We start from the raw sequence: 19,828 nt of genomic DNA on the forward strand, positions 1-19,828 counted from the left end.
ACCTAGACAGACTGAGACATACAACCATTAATGGATTCATTTGGAAAAAATACATACAATCAAGGAGACACAATACGACTGGGATTTGGGGCTCTCTCACACAACCTTCCAACGCCCCAAATCAGATTCTACTTCTCTCTGAGTGGGACTTGGGGGTACCCTTGCCTTCTTGGGCTGGGGAAAACAAACTGATTGAGGGGTTGAAGGAAGACACCCCAACTTCAGTCAGTCTGGGGCTAGTCTCCCCTTCACAAAGCCCCCCACTCACCCCCACACCACCACCACCAGGAAAAAAATTGGATACATTTTGAATAAAGCGATTCTGTTCCTTATCCGGGGACTAGGTTGCTTGGCGTGATTGGCCGGCGGAGTCACATGGTGAAAGTAACTTTACAGGGTCGCTAGCTAGTAGGAGGGCTTTATGGAGCAGAAAAACGACAAAGCGAGAAAAATTATTTTCCACTCCAGAAATTAATGATCATGAGCTCCTATTTGATGGACTCTAACTACATCGATCCGAAATTTCCTCCATGCGAGGAATATTCGCAAAATAGCTACATCCCTGAGCATAGTCCGGAATATTACGGCCGGACCAGGGAATCAGGATTTCAGCATCACCATCAAGAGCTGTACCCACCACCACCTCCACGGTCTAGCTATCCCGAGCGCCAATATAGCTGTACCAGTCTCCAGGGACCGGGCAATCCGAGAGGCCACGGGCCGGCTCAGGCGGGGCACCATCACCCCGAGAAATCGCAGCCGCTCTGCGAGCCAGCTCCTCTCTCCGGCTCCTCCACTTCCCCCTCCCCAGCCCCGCCAGCCTGCAGCCAGCCAGCCCCAGACCATCCCTCCAGCGCCGCATCCAAGCAGCCCATAGTGTACCCATGGATGAAAAAAATCCACGTTAGCACGGGTAGGCAACTTTGCTTTTTTGCTCTCCTCCTCCCTCCCCTCTTCCTCTACACTTCCCACCCTCCCCAGTCCCCCTCCGGCTCCCGTCCTCCTTTCTCTCCTTCCCCCTCTCTCTCTCCAGGAGCGACTCTGGGTTAGCACAATTGAACTGGATTTACGAGCGAGAATGGGTAATTACATCCCCCATAAATTTTATGGCTTAGCTACTCTGGGCAGTCCGAGCCATGTGCTAGGATCTGTTATGTATGTGAGAAAACTCTGCTCGCTTTCTAAGGGCGCATAAATAATTCAGTGGCGTTACAATGAGGATTCCCCTCTTATTAGACTACAAAGTCTTCAGCGTCCCTCAAGTTCTTTATAACCCATTTAGTTCGATGACTTTATTATTTCCCCCTCCTGCTCCTCCGAGCTGAGAAGGGGGTGGGGGTTGGGGGTCAGGAAAGCCTGCTGCCTCTGAACCCCCTATCTGCTTTTCCCATCCCCCTCCCCTCCTCCTAGTGAACCCCAATTATAATGGAGGGGAACCCAAGCGTTCGAGGACAGCCTACACCCGCCAGCAGGTCCTGGAATTAGAAAAAGAGTTTCATTACAACCGCTACCTGACCCGGAGGAGAAGAATCGAGATCGCCCACTCGCTGTGTCTCTCCGAGCGGCAGATCAAAATTTGGTTCCAAAACCGTCGGATGAAATGGAAGAAGGACCACCGACTCCCCAACACCAAAGTCAGATCCGCCCCACCAGCCGGAGCGGCGCCCAGCGCCCTGCCCGCAACCACCCCTGGCCCTACTGAAGACCATTCCCAAAGCTCAACACCACAGGAGCAGCGAGCAGAGGACATTACCAGGTTATAAAACATAAATCACACCCCCCTCGCCCCCATACCCACTCCCCCACCCCCCACACACAAATTGACTCTTATTTATAGAATCTAATATATATATATATATTTTGGTTCTTTCTTCTCTTCCCCCCACCTCTTGTCCTTTGCTTATTCCAAACAGAAACAACAGATACATGGAAACAAGCCCCCCCCCTTCTCTCCTTTCCACTGTTAAGGACCCTTTTAAGCATGTGATGTTGTCTTAGCATGGTACCTGCGGGGCTTTTTTTAGGCCGTTTGGGGGTTTTATTTATTTTTTAAGAAAAAAAAGCAGCAAAAAAAAAAAAGATATATATTGCAAGGTGCGATGGTCCAGTTCTGGTTAATTTTCAGGGGGAAAGAGGGAAGAAAAAGGAAAGAGACATTTTTAGGCCAATTCTTCTGTTTCTTCTTTTCCTTTTTTCCCCCTTAGGCCTTTTGCATTGAAAAATGCATCAGGGGAGGTGAGGGAGGGGAAGTCATTTTAAGGAGAACAAAGCTATGAAGTTCTTTTGTATCATTGTTGGGGGGGTGGGAGGAGAAGGGGGGGGAAGGCAGCAGACAAAGCTAAATGCATCTCGGGAGCCTCTCCTAGCTGTTCAGTTTGAGGAGCCAAAAGAATACAAAAAAGAACTTTCAGTTCTGAGACGGAAACTCCAGACTTTAGGTAGATTTTTCACCCCCCTTGTGATCATTGTGGTTTTTGGACTGAATTTACTTGGTTATTGTAAAACTTGCAATAAAGAATTTTAGTGTTGATGTGAAGTGCCCCGTGATCAATAATAAACCAGTGAATGTGAATTAGTTTTACTTAATGTCTGATGGTTTCTTTTTTATTCCCCCTCTTCTCCTGTGGACTTGGGCTGCTGCTGGTAAAATCCCACCTTTTCCCTAGTTGCTTGCTAAGTTTACTCTAAGCAAACATATGAATCTTAACTCTCAACTCCAATTTTCCAAGTGTCCTTAGAAGGACCAGGAGGAGAAAGGAATCGTATGTGTGTTTGTGCGTGTGTGTGTGTGTGTGTGTGTGTGTGTGTGTGTGTGTGGTGTGATGGTTCAACTAATAGGTTTATGTGGGACATTAGGTTTGAGTTCTCTTTTCACCTCTCCTCAATCTGAGTTTTCAGAAAGGAAGGCATCTTCTGGGGGTGGGGACAATAGAGTTGGGAGGCAGAGGGTGTCTGATTTTCAGGTAGCAAGTGGCCCCATTTAGTTTGTCTCCCAACCCCACCCCTTCCTTGCCTTAGAGCAGAGCTTGGTTTGAGATAAGTAGAGTTGGACTGGGGTAGTGTCTTCAATCTTGCTTTGTTTTGTTTTTAAATGGGAACTATAACTTTGTTAGACCAGAGGGCTCCCAGCGAAGGGCTCCTAACAATGTAGATACATATAGTCTTAGAGAGTTGCCTGGGGACAAGTGACTTACCTAGGTTCACACAGCATGTATCTGGGGCATGTATCTAAACTTAGGTCTTTCTGAATCTAAGGCATTTACTGTGCAATTCTGCTCCCCATTTGTCATCTTATAGGGTTATTTTGTGATTGAGACAACATAAAGGAGATGTGCCCCCAACCAATCTCCCTGAAAAGTCATTTTAAAGGCAACTAAAGGGACACTTTGGCCACTTTTTCTGTTAGTTTAGACTAAGAATGGAGGGGGAAGTGAAAGGCTCTAGAGGGCCTCCTTCCATGGGTAGGCCTCAAAGCCTTGTGTTGGGAGATAATGGAGATTTTTTTCCCCCCTAACTCCTATCATAGACTAGCCAGGTATGGGGCAAAGGCACAGAGAGAAAAATATCTCAACCCCCTTTTCTCCCCCACCCGTGGCAGGCTTGTGGGAGATAAATGAGTTTATAATTTTGTTTATAATAAAATTGGAAATTCAAGAAGAAATGTACAAAAATAAACACTCTCCCCTCCACATCATCTGAATAATTCGAGCCAATAATTTTAGTGTTGTAGACCAGGCCCAAGCAACCTCCATGAACATATTTTGTTTGCTTATTGGAAGAACAGTATCTGCATTCAATTGATTGTTGTAACAGAGTTATCTTCCTCAAAACTCACAGACCTTTCCTTGCCAGGAAGTCTGTCCAAATTTCAGGACATTAAGGGATCTTAGAAGCAATATTCTTTTTAAAAGGTAAAGAGAAGAACTGTTCTGGGTTTGGCTTACATCAAAGTCTTGCTCTCCTTTACCATTTCTTAGGATGAAAGGTGACAGGACCAGATAAAGGCCTCCCTGAATAGAGAAGTCAAGTTGTAGAGGAATATGTGTGTGGTTAGTTCTCTCTCTCTCTCTCTCTCTCTCTCTCTCATCCACTTTGCTGGTTAGGGTAGTTGTTGAGATGTAGGTTGGGTGAACAGAATGGTCCTGCAGGCCTCTTTTCTCCACCCTTGATCATACTCTAGAGAAGGCAAAACTGCCTCTTTCATCCAGCTCCGGGAGTGCAGGACAATAATTATCGTAAGTTATTTTTATGTAATCAAGTGAATTAGCAACCAATCACAGCTGAAGCTTCCATCATCTCAAGGCAATTGATTTGGGGTCAGAAGGGGATAAGATTTGCATGTTCCACGTAGGCAAGAGAAGTTGTGAAGAGTGTATAGAGTGGATAGCTTATAGTTTTATACTAAAACTAAAGTGAAAAATATGAGGATAGGGATGGAGGGGATAGAGAAATAGTGCCCCTAAATCTATCCAGGAATCTATTATTCTTTGGGGATTTTTTTTCTTTTTTCTGGAAGTTGTAGAAAGGAGATTAAAAAAAAATCAACAACTACAATTCTGATTTCTGGTTTTGCCAGAACTTACTAAATGAAGATTGCTTCAGCACAGGGACCTTAGTTTCAAATGTGAGGAGAATTAGGGTCAAATAGGGACAGAACTGGGGACATTTATTTTATTTCTTTCACTCCTCTGATCTCTGTTTGTTTCCTCCTTCTCTTTTTCTCTCTGTGTTTGGATCAGAGGAGAGACATCATAGATTATAATAATAAGCATTACTACTACTACTACTAATATCAATTATTTTAAGTTTATGCCCAAGGTAGCTTTGGCCTCTGGCCCTGTCTTTTACTAGTTTGCCTGTCTTGTCCTTATTGCCAAAATTTCCCCTTTGCCTTGGACATGACCACCAGGAATAGGGGAGAGACTGCCCTGAAGGAATGCTGGGTGAAGGGATCAGGAATGGGGCTCCAAGCCCCAAGCCTGTCTTTTCCTCCCCACCAACAGGACTCTTTCATTCTAGTTGTCTTCCTGGTGAAGAGGAAGGGAGGGGGTTTTTATTGAAGTTGGGTGGAGAAGAGGGGAAAGGCAAGGGGAGAATGCAACTCAGGTTCACGGAGAGGACACATTTTCTCTGCCATTGCTTTTATATTCCACAGCTGCCCTGACCTCTCCCCCCTTCTCTGACCCTTTGGGCTCTGCACCGTGTACTACCCCGGGTCTCGAAGCTTTTGTAAGGTTGTGGATTTTTTTCCCCCATAGTAATGGGGTGGGGTAGGGGGAGAGCCAAGTCGAGCTGAATGCATGTGTCTCTCTCCAATGGCTAAATAAAAAAGATGTGGTTGAAGCGGTGACCAATCCATCCAAGGTCCTTCTCCAAGAGGCTGGCGATCCCCAACAGGTCAAAAATTCGCTTGACATGTAAGTAGTTAGCATTTAGATTTGTTTGAGGGTGGGATGGGGGCAATGTAAATATATATCTATATATCTACATTTTTCCTCCAAATTTCATCTCTACTCCAGCTAAAGAGGAGAAGGATAAAGAGGGAAGAAGAGCAATGAGGGAGTAGAGAAAGGAAGTGTCTGTTCAATGTGGTAGAGTTCGAGCAACATTCCCCCTCCCCAATTACAGAGGCAAGCACATTTCTCTGATGTTAAAAGTCATCAGGAAAATGTTGAGAGAGAAAGAGAGATAGAAAAACAGAAAGAGGAACCCTGGCTGCTTGTCTCCGGATGCCTCTGGTCCACTTTATAAGGAGTTCCCTAGCAAGTTTCCATCTCCTTGGGCCAGCCTCCTTCAGAGAGGTTGGCTGTAACAGAGGGAAGATAGAAAGTCTCCCATTTCTTGATAGAAAAGCGGAAGGCAGGGGTGAACCAGATGAGGGCTAGGGGCCACTCATTCCAGCTGTTAGTTGCTTTCATTTGCCTCCTTAGGATTAAAGGAGAATTGAATTTTTTGACTTGAGCATAGTTTAGTGAGAAGGTGCCGTGGTCCTGGAGTTGAAAGACGAAGGCGAGTGATGCTGGTGTAGGAGGAATCCGGTTCTCACGTCCACCCCACTACCACAATTGCCTTTTCTCTCTTATTCAGGGAAAGCCATATATCCTGTCTCCCCACTCTACCTTTCTGAGGTATTTCCTGATCTTGCAGCAGTTTCTTTCACCCTGCCCCCATCCCACACCTTGGAGAGAGGTTAACTTTAATTAAAAACTGCTTCTCCCTACTCAGGCTAGGTAACAGAGCTAGAAGACATCCCTCAATCCCCACATACACACACCACTCCCAACCAGAGCTGGAAGGGATATTTGTTAACACTCTGAATGTCATTACCCACAGATACAGTTTTATGAACTTCCTAATCTGTCGTCTTGATTTATCTGGATGGGCAGGGGCCCAAGCTAAACATTTGGGGTCTTTGGTGAAAGAGGGGAATTTCTTGCCAAACAATTCTATTAAAATTAGTCCCACTTGGGTCTATTTCTACATCCCTTTTCTCCCACTCATGCCCTGCTTTTTTTTTCTATTTTTCTCCCCCAGTGCAGGCCCAGGTTCCTGGTTGCCTTGGTCTCCCATTACCTTTCGGGAATTAAAAATAGGGAGAGATGCTTGTAGCAAAAGACTGAAAGGAGATTCTCCACCTCTTATCCACACACTACCCTGGTTCCTTTCTTTAAAATAAACCTCCATTCTCCCTCTGACCTGTTTTTGCTTCGGGTTGCCGTGGGAAGGCAAAGTCAAAATCCCTACTTTGTTTCCAGTCTTCTCCCACCATAGGAATCCCCCTCTTTGTTCATTTCTCCCCCTTCCCCAATTTCCATGCTGTTGGTTCCCTTAATTATTTCAATATCCCCAGTGGGTTGACCAGTAAAGCAGTTTGTTTCTAAGTCTTTTGATCCATGTTTTTCTCCTTTCCTCTCCCAAGCCAGCTCTGAGTCTTCCAGAAAACAGACAGAGCACTGGAAAACACCTCCCCTTCTGCATCTTGTCAGCTTCCATCCCATTTCAATATCTCCTCTGTCAGGCTATCATGATTTCATCTTGCTCCTTTATAACCCTCAATGGTGGTCCAAAAAGTTGATAGGTCAGAAAGAAGGGAGATGAGGCAGTAAAATTCCTTTTAAAAGCATGTGGAAAGTGCATTGTAGGGCACTGCAAAGAGGTTATAAGGTCAGATAGAAATGTGGGAAATAATCTTAATTTCCAATCGAGGTTAGAAGATGCCCATGGTTAGTAGAGCCCTCTGGTTTGTCCAGCCTGAAGTGGAGAATTAGGCTAGCAGGATAAAAAAACATGGCTTCCAACTCCCTCACTACCTCTGGCCTCCTGTTTGTCCTCTCTTTGTCACAGGGTGGGGAGAAGGAGAGAAAACTCTATTTTTGTTTGCAGTGGTAGAAATCTGAAAACTGCACCTGTAGAAGGCAGGTTCCCTCCTGCTCTTGCTTCTTTCCAAATGGTCTCTGCCTTCTTGGGGAACCTTGGGAGAAAAAAATGTGACAGGACGTGGTCTCTTCCAAATAAATTAACATAGCACCACCTCTCTTAGGGGTATCCCACATTTTACAGGATTGGAATTTAGGGGATCCAGGATTAAGGAGGAAGCCTTTGTGCTTCAATGCTCCAAGATGAGACACCTTCTTAGATTTCCCAGACTCCTCCTCCCAAGTTTCTGGGGCACCTACCTTCCATTCCAGTGTCTGCTGGGAGGGCTGCCTTTGCATTCTTCTGGGTCACGACCCCAGCTTCGGACAGCAGGACAATAGCGGGTTGAACCGGGCAGCCGAGGTGGGTGAGCAGGAACAGGCGCCTAAAGCAGGTTCACCGAGTGGTGAATTCCATTGCCTGGGAGTCCACTGCATTCGGCCCTGGGCTTGAGCCTTCTGGAGCTCCCCTTACTTTTCTCTGATGCTTAAAAAGTGCTACCCCCATGCTGTCCATTTTCTTCCCCAGGAAAAATGGAGTAGGCCCTTTATCTGCATCCTCCCCCATCCATATATTGGGATTTATTTTCCTTCTATACGTAAAGAGTGAGTATGAGAGCTGCTGGTGTCAGAATGTCAGCTGGTCTTTCCCCCTAGAGCAGTCAGTCTCTGAAGGGGAGGTTTGGTTGCAGATTGTAGGAATCACCGGATCCCCTTGACCATAGGTTATGCCTAATATAAAGGGACTAAAGAAAGTGGAAGCCCGGGTAATCCAAGACACCAGATAAAGCATTTTCTTGATCTGGGAGATATTAGTCATAAAAGAGGCTGAGACTGAATTATCCAGATAATTACCTCAACCCTCTTGAGTGACCAAGGCTTTTGTCAGGAAAATGGGACTGAGACTAGAAATCTCTGTTGTTTTGAACAGCAAAAGAAAAATAAAAACTAACAAAATCAAATAGGAAGTACGATAGATTTGTGTTGGGGGGAGGGGACCAAAGAGGAAGGGGGTGGTGCCATTTTAGGGGGCCTCCCCAAATATCCCTCCTCTTGGGAAGGGATTTTATTAAAGGAATCACCCTTCTACCCTGTCAACCATCACCCATGCCGAAGTAATTGCCCCACCTTACTTCAATCCTTTGGCCTCTATTCTAACTTGTGAATCACATCAGCCCAGCCTGGATGGAATTTGATTGTTGAGTCCCCAGTCAGCCTAAAGAGCCTGGTGTCTGGGCTGGAGAAAAAAAAAATTAGGTGAGTCTGGAAAATATGGGATGAGTAGTTGCATTTGGGGGACAGGAAAATTTGAGGGGACCTGTAGAGTTTGGGCAGGGGGAAGGGTAAGGGATAATTGAAGACCTATTGGATTTGGGGAGGCAAGGATTGAAAGCACGGTTGTGCCAGAGTTCTTGGGTAGTATCTGTTTCATTCCCTCTACCTTTTTTCAGCGATTAGAGTTTCAAAATGAAAATAATTCGAAGGAATAGGAACAGGGCTTCCTAGGTGCAAAACCAGGCACTCAGAGCTCAGGGCAGAACCTACAAGTTATGGGTCTCTAGGCCCAAGGAGAATACTGTGATTGGGGTTCAGCCTCCTCTGCTTTTGTTGCAGACTGTTCCTAGCAATTTAGGGGGGAAATGTTAGTTTCCTTCTTCCCCTTGGTGTCTGCCAATCTATCCACGTCTCACCCTGGCTCACTGTTTCTCTCTGTGTCTCCTGTATACTTCTTCTTATACTTTCTTCTCTTTGAGTTCCCAGCCCAATATTTTTAAAAAATTTATTCTCAGCCTCGGCCTTCTTCTCGACCCAGGTTGGGAGAGTGCAGCACCGTATACCACCATAAAAGCAGAGAAAGAGGAGCCAAATGGCTTGGGGTTGTGGTGTGGAGAGAGAGCTGGCCTGGTTGGCTGCAGGGTCTACTGAGGTTCAAAGGTTCCCAGGCTGGAGTAAGGGGCTAGGGCCGCCCACAGAACACTTACTGGGGGATTGGGGAGCAGCCTGCTTTCCTGGGGCAAACAACACTGTTTTATAGCCCTTTCAGCAGATGTTGAAGGAACCACTTTCTCCCGGGATGCCCCTTTATCTCTCAGGCCGCCCCAAGGCCCCAGTCTCCTCTGCAGCTTTGTTCTCTCTTTCTTCCCCTCCTCCCCCTCCTCTTCCTCTGTTTGATCCTTCCTCTCCCCCCATCAAATTGTTTCTTTAGATCTTAAAGCATCTGCTCCTCCCTCCCCCTCCCCCACATCCCCTCATTCCACACCAAGGGAGTCAGAGGGGCCCCCAAAATGGAAGAATATTGAGGGGGGCTTCAGCAACCATAAATGCTGCCTTCCTTCCTGCCTCCTCCAAGCCCTGCAATTAGAGACCAAAGAAACATTCTGCCTCATCTTCATGAGAGCCCCTGATTCTGTAATTAAGATTGTTTTTAACTCCTCCCTTGAATTCCTAAGGAAATTAAAGCTGTGTAGACTAGGCCTCACCCCTAAGTATTTGGGACTGTTCTGGTCACAGATACTTAATTATCCACCTAATTCAAGCAAAAGCAATTTAAAAAGATGGTTAATATTTTTTCTGAATAATTCCAATAACTGGTCCAAACCTCCGTTCTTTTGGAGCTCTGCAGTTTTAGAATGTAACTTCTATTTTATTCTGTGTTGAGGAAAGGTAGACTAACATTCTACCTAACCTGGAATGGAAAGCACTGGATTTGGAGGAGTACCTGGGGTCTCCCCGGAATCCTCCCCTTCCCCTGCAATTTTTGGGCAAGTCACATGATTAGTCTGGGACTCAATGACCTCATCTAAAAAGTGATCATTTCTAAGTTTCCTTCTAACTCCAAATCTGTGATCTTACGATTGATATGTCATCCTACTCCATCTACTACTACCTTTTGCCCCATGTTTTTGCTTTGAGGTCCCTTCGGAGCAAATAAGGGGATAAGGAGGACACGCTCCCTATCATTACCCTAACTTCTCTCCCCAAACTGGTCATCATCTAAGAAAATCAAGGCATTTTAAATTAAGTAGATGCTTGCCCCCACATTTGTGTTGTTCTACAATGTCTGGAGGTAGAGGGAGCACATATAATGCTTGTCTAATGTTGACAGCATAGGGCAGCTAGGTGGCACACTAGATAGAACACTAGGGTTGGAATCAAGAAGACTCATCTTCCTGAGTTCAAATCCAGCTTCAGACACTCAGAGTCTGGGCAACTCACTTAACCTGTTTGCCTCACTTCTGTATCTGTAAAATGAGATGGAGAAGGAAATTAAAAACCATTCCAGTATCTTTGCCAAGAAAACCCCCCAAAAGGAGTCATAATTAGTCAGACGTGACTGAAAAACTACTATGCTGGCCATGTTGACACCAGCTTGTCTGCCACCATCCCAAACCAGCCAGGCCAGGTCTACACAGCTAATCAATTGAATCATTCAGTACAAAGCATTCTGAACTGGAGGAATGGGAGAGGGGAGGTTCTTGCTGCACTTCTAGTTTCGGCCTGACTTTCACAGACTTTACAAATATCTACAACTTCAGTGAGCCTGATTGGATTGATTTCAACCATCCCATGGAGATGAAATTTTCGTTTTGCTCCCGATCTTTACCCTGGTGTCACCCCCTAGTGCCATCCGTCCCCCCTCCACAAATTGAGACCTTAGCTATGGCATCTGGTTAAACCTAGAAATTGCTCCACTGCTCCTCCATTTTTTTTCCTCCCAGAATTACTAGGGGGTCCACAATCTTTGACTTCCCTTCTCTCAAATCTGGTTCAGTCATCTTCCAAAGATTCTTGGGGGTCCTTGAAGAACAGCCTGTTAGCCACAAACCTTCAATTCATACCGTTGGTGATGGTATTTCCTTGACTCAGTCTCCATAGCAATGACAGAGGCAGCAAGGCTCCCTCCCCCTTCAAAGCACATAAACTCTCTTGCACTCCCTTTCCCGCCTGGCCTCAGAGTCTGGCCTGCTCTGGTCACCAGTATGTTCTGGGGGAGCCCAACCCAAGAAAGGGGTGGAGAAACACTGTACTTTATTATCATATCATTACAAACTCAACAGAAAAAGAGAGGAGAAAAGCTTCAAGTGAAGCTTTATCCTTTATCTAAGATCATGGTTCCTTGTCCATGTACATGCAAATACACACACATATGTGTACATATGCATAACACAAATATTTATACAAATACATGTATGCAAACATGTTTCTGTTTGTATATTTGTATGTGTTGTTGATATTCTTTTTTGGAGGTGATAGCACTTGTAATGTATAAGGAATAATGTGGTTAATTGTGGGGAGAGGGAGAGAAGGGGAAGAAAAGAGACAGATGCATGATGGATTTCTTCACTGGCACCTTTGATTTAACAACTGCTGTCCTTAGCTTACTGCTGTTGCTATTTTCCTTCTAGGAGGGGTTCCAAACCTAGGATTCATGAACTTGGTTTAGCAAATATTATATGAACTACATTTCAATATAATTGGTTTCCTTTGTAATACTATGTATTTTATTAAATGTATTTAAGAACATGATTCTGAGAAGTGCTCCAGGCTTCACCAGACTGCCAAAGGAGTCCAGGACACAAAAAGGGTTAAGAACCCTTACAATTCTAGTCTTAATGCTGACTGACCCACAAACAGACTCCATGTCCCTCATGGAGCCATAGCCTGAGCACATCTGACTACTTCTAACTCTGTTTCTAAGAGGAATCCACAAGCTGCCTTCTACCAGTGGCCTCGTTTCTTTCTCGTTCCACCAAAAATCAAATGAACAAACATTTATGAGGCATTTAGTATTGCATTAGGCACTGCTATACTTACACTACTTAGAGGAATGGAATCAATGCTTGGGATCTAACACCATTGTTGTTGTTGAGTCGTTTCAGTCGTATCCAACTCTTCGTGACCCCATTTGGAGTTTTCTTGGCAAAAATACCACAGTGGTTTGCCATTTCCTTCTCCAGACCGTTTTACAGATGAGGAACTGAGGAAAACAGGGTTAGGCCAGGTCATACAGCTAGGAAGTGTCTGAAGTCAAATTTGAACTCGGGAAGATGAGTCTTCCTGACTTCAGGCCTGGTGCTTTATCCGCCATGCCACCTACCTCCCCTCCTGATACTATTAACATAATATGGATTTAAGTAACTTCTGCAGTGTTGGTGATGGTTTTGTCCCGCTCATCCTTACTCTTTCACGAGGCTCAGTCAGTATGTTACTTGGACCATTTCCCCTTGATTAAAGTGACTTGGGTGGGATTAGGAGCCTCTCCCCAACCAGTTGGATTAGATGCCTGCTATGATTTGTCTTAGCTTTCAATCTTATCGTACTCATTAGTATCAAGTTCTTATCAATCGAGGTGACAACATTCCTCCAATTTACAACATAACAATAATGGCTTGCATTTGTATCGGGCCTTATGGTTTTCAAAACAACCTTGCACATATTAGGTAATTTAATCCTTACAATGACCCTTCAAAATAGCCCAGGCAGGTTTGATCATTCCAGCTTTGTGGATGAGGAGAGGGCAAGTGATTTGCCTGAGGTCACAGGGCTGAGAAGTGAATTCACTGGGACTCCAACCCAGGTCTAGTGACTTGTAGACCAATGCTCTTTACACTTCACTCACACACTGATTTCAGATCTATAAACGTATACCTCTGTATAGGTGCCTAGACAGGAAACAAGTAAATTTGAACATGTATACATAGAAAGACCAGCATAGACTATATGGTGGCTGGTCTGCCTTAGCAGCTTTGCAGAGAGGTGCAAGTTGACCAGCCTGTCAGTGGTTAGGTTCATTTGCTCATTAACTCACAAAACTATCCCCTTCCCACCTACTGATGTCCTGGACATGATATACTCATTAAAGAGATCCAACAGCCTGCTTTCTTTTGATTTCCACAACTGTAAAGATCCACACAGAATATGCATGTGATTTGGGCATCCAGAGGAGCGTGTGGGTGACAATCTGTAAATTTAAGACTTATTTCTTTCAACACTCTAATCTTTAAGTGCACAAATAAAAAGCGTAACTGTGGGAATTTTTTTGAATGATGCAAATATGGGACCACTGAGTGCTCATATATTTGTTGCTTTGACATATACAGAACTTCTGTGTAACAGAAACTTCCATTTATTAATCTAGTGATATTTTTAAACAGGGGTCATATATATTGTATATCTTTATGTGCAAAGATGTATGAAGTCTATGTTTTCATGGATCCATGTATGTGTTCCAGAACAAAAAGCCCCAGGGTGGGAATCAGAATGTTGGGGAGTGCATGGGAGTGGAAGGAGAAGTGGACTGGCACTGGTTCAGAACCTGACAATGGTAGGTGTGTGACCTTGAGCAAGTCACATAGCCTCTATAGGGGACTTTAGTTTCTTATCCATAGACTGGGAAGACAGACAGACAGATAGAGAAGTAGACAAAACATTTATTGAGTTCTTACTATGGACCCACAAAAACTGGGGTACTGTAGGGCTACTTAATTGACCAGGCCATTTAGGTAAGCAACCAGTTTGGCAGATCCTCCCAATGATTGCCCCCCTTAGTAAACTGACTATATATATATATATATATATATATATATATATATATATATATATACACACACATATACACATATGTGTAATGTATACATATGTACATACACACACACATATAGAGAGAGAGAGAGACAGAGACAGAGAGAGACGGAGACACAGAGACAGAGAAAGAGAGAATACAGGGAGAGAGAAAAAAATAGAGGGAGAGAGGAGCATGCCTTTCATAGGACTTACTATGTGCCAGACACTCTCCTAAGTGCTGGAGATACAAATCCAAGCAAGGAAGAAAATGCTTGCCCTCAAGGAGCTTATATTCATCAGAATACAATACACCAACATGTAACGAACAGAGAAGGGGTAATAATACATCAGCTGGTTTGGTGTGTCATGGAGGCCCCTTTCCAAGGAAGATAAGGCAAATGTTCACTTATCAGAATAAGGCATGACAGGGATGTAGTCCAAGATCCTGATAGTATTAGGTGAGGATGGTGGCTGGAGTGGGAGCAGCATGATGCAGAGATGGCCACATTTGGATTGGCTTCAGTGCTTATTGGTGTATTGGTGCTATATAGATAATAATCAACATCACTAGCACTTCAGGGATCTGTCCAGTAGTCCTGTCTAGACCCTCTCCACTCTAGGTCTCATCCTATTATCCCTTGGTCCTCTCATCTTACAAGGTGTGACCCCCTAAGCTAGGCAGCCAGGGTAATATGTTTGAATATGGCAGGCAATGGTTGTGACTTTCAGATTATGTGCATGTTTGTGAGTGTTTGTGTGCTTATGTGTATGTGTGTTATAATATATGCTTATTCTCACATTCATCAATCAATTAATCAACAAACATTAATAAACTCTTACAGTATTCCAGTCACTGTGTTAGGCACTATGGATACAAATGCAATAAACAAAAACCTCTCCTAAAAAATTTATATTCTGACACATACCAACATTGTGGTAGTAATAGTGGTGGAGGTTTGAGGGTATTATGCTGTTTCTACAACCTGCCAACCTTAAGGGTTGAAAGGTGAAAATGTCAACCAATCTATTGTTTTTCCTTCATTACTCCAAACAGTTGGTTGGACTGATTTTTTTCCTCCTAAATTGATTGAATTGAGCTGGTGTCTTGGCATCTAGTAGACACAGGCTTATAGTTCTTTTTTTTTTCCTTTTTTTTTTAAGTGTCTTCATGAGTCTATGTCAATAGTTGGGGCCTACCAGGCTTATTGTTTAATCCCAATATACCAAGCAATTCAGTCAAAGAAGTGATTTGACCAAAATTTTCCCCAAAGTGATCCAGGTATTTTGGCTTCAAATAGACTCAGCCATGGTTTGAAGATGAAGTTTTATTCACTGGAGGCCAAGAGAACTGGTTGATGCTGACAATTTAGAGATTAAGTTAGTTAAATGGACTGGGGTTGGAGAAAATCAGGCAAATGGTTTGGCCTTGTAGAGGTCAGACTCAGCTTTTCACTTTCAGACAAACTTTGGTATGCTAGAGGTGCAACTCTTGTGCCAGTGGTTTTGTGTGACAGTGTGCTACTAGGTATTTAGCTTTAGGTCTAGGAGACTGAAGAAATGTTCTTGCTGCTATCTCTAAATCCCATCCACTTTTAAAGTTTCTTTAATTCTAAACTGTGTGTGCACTGTGAGTGCACACACTCATATTATCTGAAACTTTCTACAGGAAGCAAACATAGTTGGTTGAAAAGTGACATGTACATTTGAACCATCAGGGTTTTTTCCTTTATATAAAACCATAGAATCTCAGAGCTGTAAGGAACCTTAGTAACCATCTATTCCAATCCTTTTACTTTTAGAGGTGAGAAAACTGATTCTCAGAGGAGTAAATGACTGGCTTGACATCATGCAGTGAATTGTGACAGGGTTGGAACTAGGCAATTCAGGTTTCCTGATTCTGTTGGTTTGCATAATATTGCCCCTAAATTAATCAGAGTTGCAATTGTTGCTTTCTTGTTCTATTTTTTATTTTGCAAATGCAACCTCAAATTCAAACTACCTGAAATGTAGACCCTTACATGGATATAAAACAGAAAGCATTTGGTAAGATGGTGGCATTGAGTCAAGAGGATATTGCTAGTTCAAAAATTTTAGTACTTGAAGGGATCCTATAAGATTGTTTTGTCTATTCTCTTGCTTTTAGTCAAAGCTTCCAAGAGATGGGTACACCTTTACTTTGTGAGAATTTGGGAGACTACAAAAAAAGAGTTGCTATAAATATTTTTGCCTTTGTGTCCTCTTCATATTTTGTTTATCTCTTTGGGAATATAATGCCATTAGTGGTATCCCTGGGTCAAAAGGTAAGCACAGTATAGTGATTTTGAGGGCATAGTTATAAATTGCTTTCCAGAATGACTGGACCAATTTGGAGGACCAGCAGTGCCTTAGTGCCAATCACCTTCTTTAGGAAACCTTTCTGGATTCCCTCTTCTTCTCAAGATTTGTTATTGCTTAGTCATTTTTCAGTCATGTCCCCACTCTTCATGGCCCCTTTTGGGGTTTTCTTGGCAAAGATACTGGAGTGGTTTGCCATTTCCCTCTCCAGATCATTTTACAGATAAGGAACTGAAGCAAACAGGGTTAAGTGACTTGCCCAGGGTCACACAGTTTATAAGTGTCTGAGGTTGGATTTGAACTCATGAAGATGCATCTTCCTGACTCCAGTTCAGGTGTCTATCCACTTTTCCATCTAGTTGTCCTCTCCCCAAGATTACCTTGCATCTATTTTGTATCTGCCTCCATATTATGAACACGTTATCTTTCCAGCTTAGATTATGGTGATGAGCTCCTTGTTTTATATTTGTCTTTGCATCCCTCTTACCTAGTACAGATCCTGGAATGCAACAGGTACTTAACAGATGTTGATTGATTGTGTCCTGTTCCCTTCCAGTTCTGGGATTCAAAGCACAAGATTGGAGAGGAAAAGTATCCTTTATCTTTTTGGTAAATTCAAAGATGGATTATGTATCTTTCTCTGACTTGAAACAGGAATAAAAAACCTTTCCTTTTCACTCTGTTCTGGGGGGGCAATTTTCAACCTTGGTGGATTTGTATTTGACCATATTACCTTTTGGACAAACCTCTATGGACATGCCAACAGATGATGTTTTTCTGGAAGGACCAATCCCTAGAGAGAAGATGAAAGACAGTGGGACTTGGAGATAGAGACTGTATATCATCTAAATGATGCCCACTATCCAGATGAAAATGAAAAAAAATCAGCCCATTCTCAGTCTCTCTCTAAATACAATGTTTTCATATACAGATAATAGATAGAATTTTATAGCTTTTATTCTACATATTTGGCATCCATTAGAGCCAGTCTGAAGCTAATGAATTACAGTGAGTCACCTATTTGGGGAGATCTGAGGAGCCTTGGCTCTAATCCTGCTGAAATTCTCCCCCACTCAAGTGCTAAGGTGCCTGAAGCTCTACCATTAGAGACCCATTACTTTTGGTTAAATTTTTGCCTCTTAGAAGCAGCCTCTTATAAAACAATAAGAACTTCCATCTCGATTGTACACTTCGTATGCTTTTGATCCTCACAACAACCCTATGAGGTAGATTATCTTTATTTTACAGATGAGGAAACTGAGGCTTAAAAATCTTAGATGACTCCCCCAGGGTCACATGGTGGGATTTGAATATAAGTCTAGTTGACTGAAACCAGTGCTCCATTCATTATATCATACTTCCTCTAAAATACAAATAGTCCCCCAGCAGAGTCAGTAGATAAAAAACAGGCCAGTATGAAATAGTACTTGCCTGTTGGGGGTATGTGGCTTGTCTGAGTGTGAGTTGTTGCTGAAACAATGCAAGGAATGCAAGGTGAGGAAGAAAAGACAAATCAATATTTCCTTAGTTCATCAAGTGTTGGTCCTTGTGAATAGACCAGACTCTAACTAGAAAGGTGGGAGATGAAGGGCCTCCATAGGAACTAAGTACCTGAATCTATTGCCAAAAACCTTTCTGGATTCTGCTCCCTGGAAGAGGAGAGGCGAATTCTCAAAGGAAGGTTGGCTTCAGTCTGAGAATCACCAAGCTGCTCCAATGGAGTTTCCAAGTGCAGTGACTAGGATGCCTAGGTTATCAGAACTCTTACAACTGAAAGAAGTCAAGGGGTGGTCTAAGAGAAACAACATATTTATGGAATCATAGCAGGAGATGGTAAAGAACTTACACACAATCTAGTCTTCTTCTTTTACAGAGGAGGAAACTGAGGCTTAGAAGGATGCAAAATATCTTGCTCAAAGGTATATAGCTCATGAATACTGCCACTAAAACCCTGGTCTACTTCCTTTTTTTTTCTGTATAGTGGGAAGTACACTGGGCTTAATTCCAGAAGATCTGAGTTCAGTCTCACTTCTATTATTTGCCAGCTATATGACCAGGGGGTGAGCCACTTAACTTTTCTTGGGCTCAATTTCCTCAACTGTAAAATGGGAAATAATACCTGTAGTGTCATTTATAGTGTGGAACAGTTGAGATGATGTAAGAACTTTACAAATCTTAAAATGCTACCTAAGTGTTGTTGCTCCACAATGATAGATTTAGAGGTAAAAGGGATCTTAAAGATAATCTAGTATAATGATAATAATTTTTAAAAAATAAACCTAGATAATCTAGACTAGATTATCTCTAGCCTCCCCACTTTACAATGAAGACCAAGGCCCAAAGCAGGAAAATGACTTGCCCAAGGTCAAACAAGGCAGAGAAGAGATTCAAACTCAGTACCTCTGACCATAATTTCAATACTCTTTACACTGCATATAGAGTTAGGGCAAGTGTGTGACTACATTTCAGAAAGCTGCAAACTGAATAGAGAATTGCCTCTCAGGGGCAAAAGCCAAGCAGACTCCTAGAACTGGATAATTCCAGGAGGGCTTCACTCTTGATTGAATGAACCCAGCCCCTTTCCTATTCTCCTTTGCCTTTCAAAGTCTGTCAAGGAAAAAGGTTCAGAAGAGCTTGGGCCAGTGTAGACAATGTGACTATCTTAGGCTAAATGCAGGGTTGATTTTACTCATAGGTAAAGTAGATAGCTGTCTTCATGCTGGGATTTGAAGAACTTCCCCAAATCTTAATTGCCCCCAATATCTCTCCCACTGGCTTGTTCTGGTATCTGAAATTCCAATATTATAGCTGCTGTTGTTGATTGTTTTGTTTATTAATGTTCCAGAAAAAAGTAACACATTTTATTCGTACTATCCAGGAGAGATAGCAAAATGTTAGCACATGGATTCTTTATAAAGAATACTTAGGTGAACTGTTACCTGTCAAGAAACATGGCCAGGAGTGATAAGACACAGAACATTTAGGTTTTTATGGGGGTTAGAGGAAAGAAAAGTCCAGAACATGAAATACTTCCAGGAAACAATGGATTCTATCCAGGGGACAACTTCCAGGTTGATGAGAGAACCTGAGAGAGAAAGGATGAAAAGAAAGGAACCCAAAAATAGAGACAGGGAGTAACAAAGATGAATTTTATCCAATTTTACCATTTTCTGTATAGTCAGATTTGTAACAGACTTTTCTGTCTTATCTCTGGTGTTATCTACAACACTGTAGATAATGTTGGGGAGGAGGAGAGTTGGAGACATTAGAATATTATCTAAAAAATCCAGAACACACTGTTACTTGAATGATAGAGGCATGAAAGGCACCACAAGGTTCTGGTCTGAATTATTTCAGTTTACAAAATGTGGTCTGTAGTTTGATAAAGGTCTTCCAGGTGGTCTGGGGTCTGGTTCTGAAATGTGTGCATGTGTGTGTACATGTTCACATGTGTACATGTATGTGCTGAAAGTTTATTTTCCCTGACAGACTTTAATCTATATTTATTTCAGTCC

The 19,828-nt window shown here is 43.0% G+C and overlaps 1 protein-coding gene across 1 annotated transcript; it reads left to right on the forward strand.

The window, feature by feature from the left end:
• The first annotated feature begins 429 nt into the window (after positions 1-429).
• HOXC4 (homeobox C4) lies at positions 430-1,775 on the forward strand. The gene is made up of 2 exons (XM_027858094.1): positions 430-913; positions 1,411-1,775. The coding sequence occupies exons 1-2, from the start codon at positions 475-477 to the stop codon at positions 1,761-1,763; spliced, it is 792 nt and encodes a 263-aa protein (XP_027713895.1). The 5' UTR covers positions 430-474; the 3' UTR covers positions 1,764-1,775.
• Positions 1,776-19,828: the final 18,053 nt, after the last annotated feature.

Source organism: Vombatus ursinus, unplaced genomic scaffold, assembly GCF_900497805.2.
Source record: "Vombatus ursinus unplaced genomic scaffold, bare-nosed wombat genome assembly UNPS02012709.1, whole genome shotgun sequence".
In the NCBI taxonomy this organism is placed as follows: Eukaryota; Metazoa; Chordata; class Mammalia; order Diprotodontia; family Vombatidae; genus Vombatus; species Vombatus ursinus.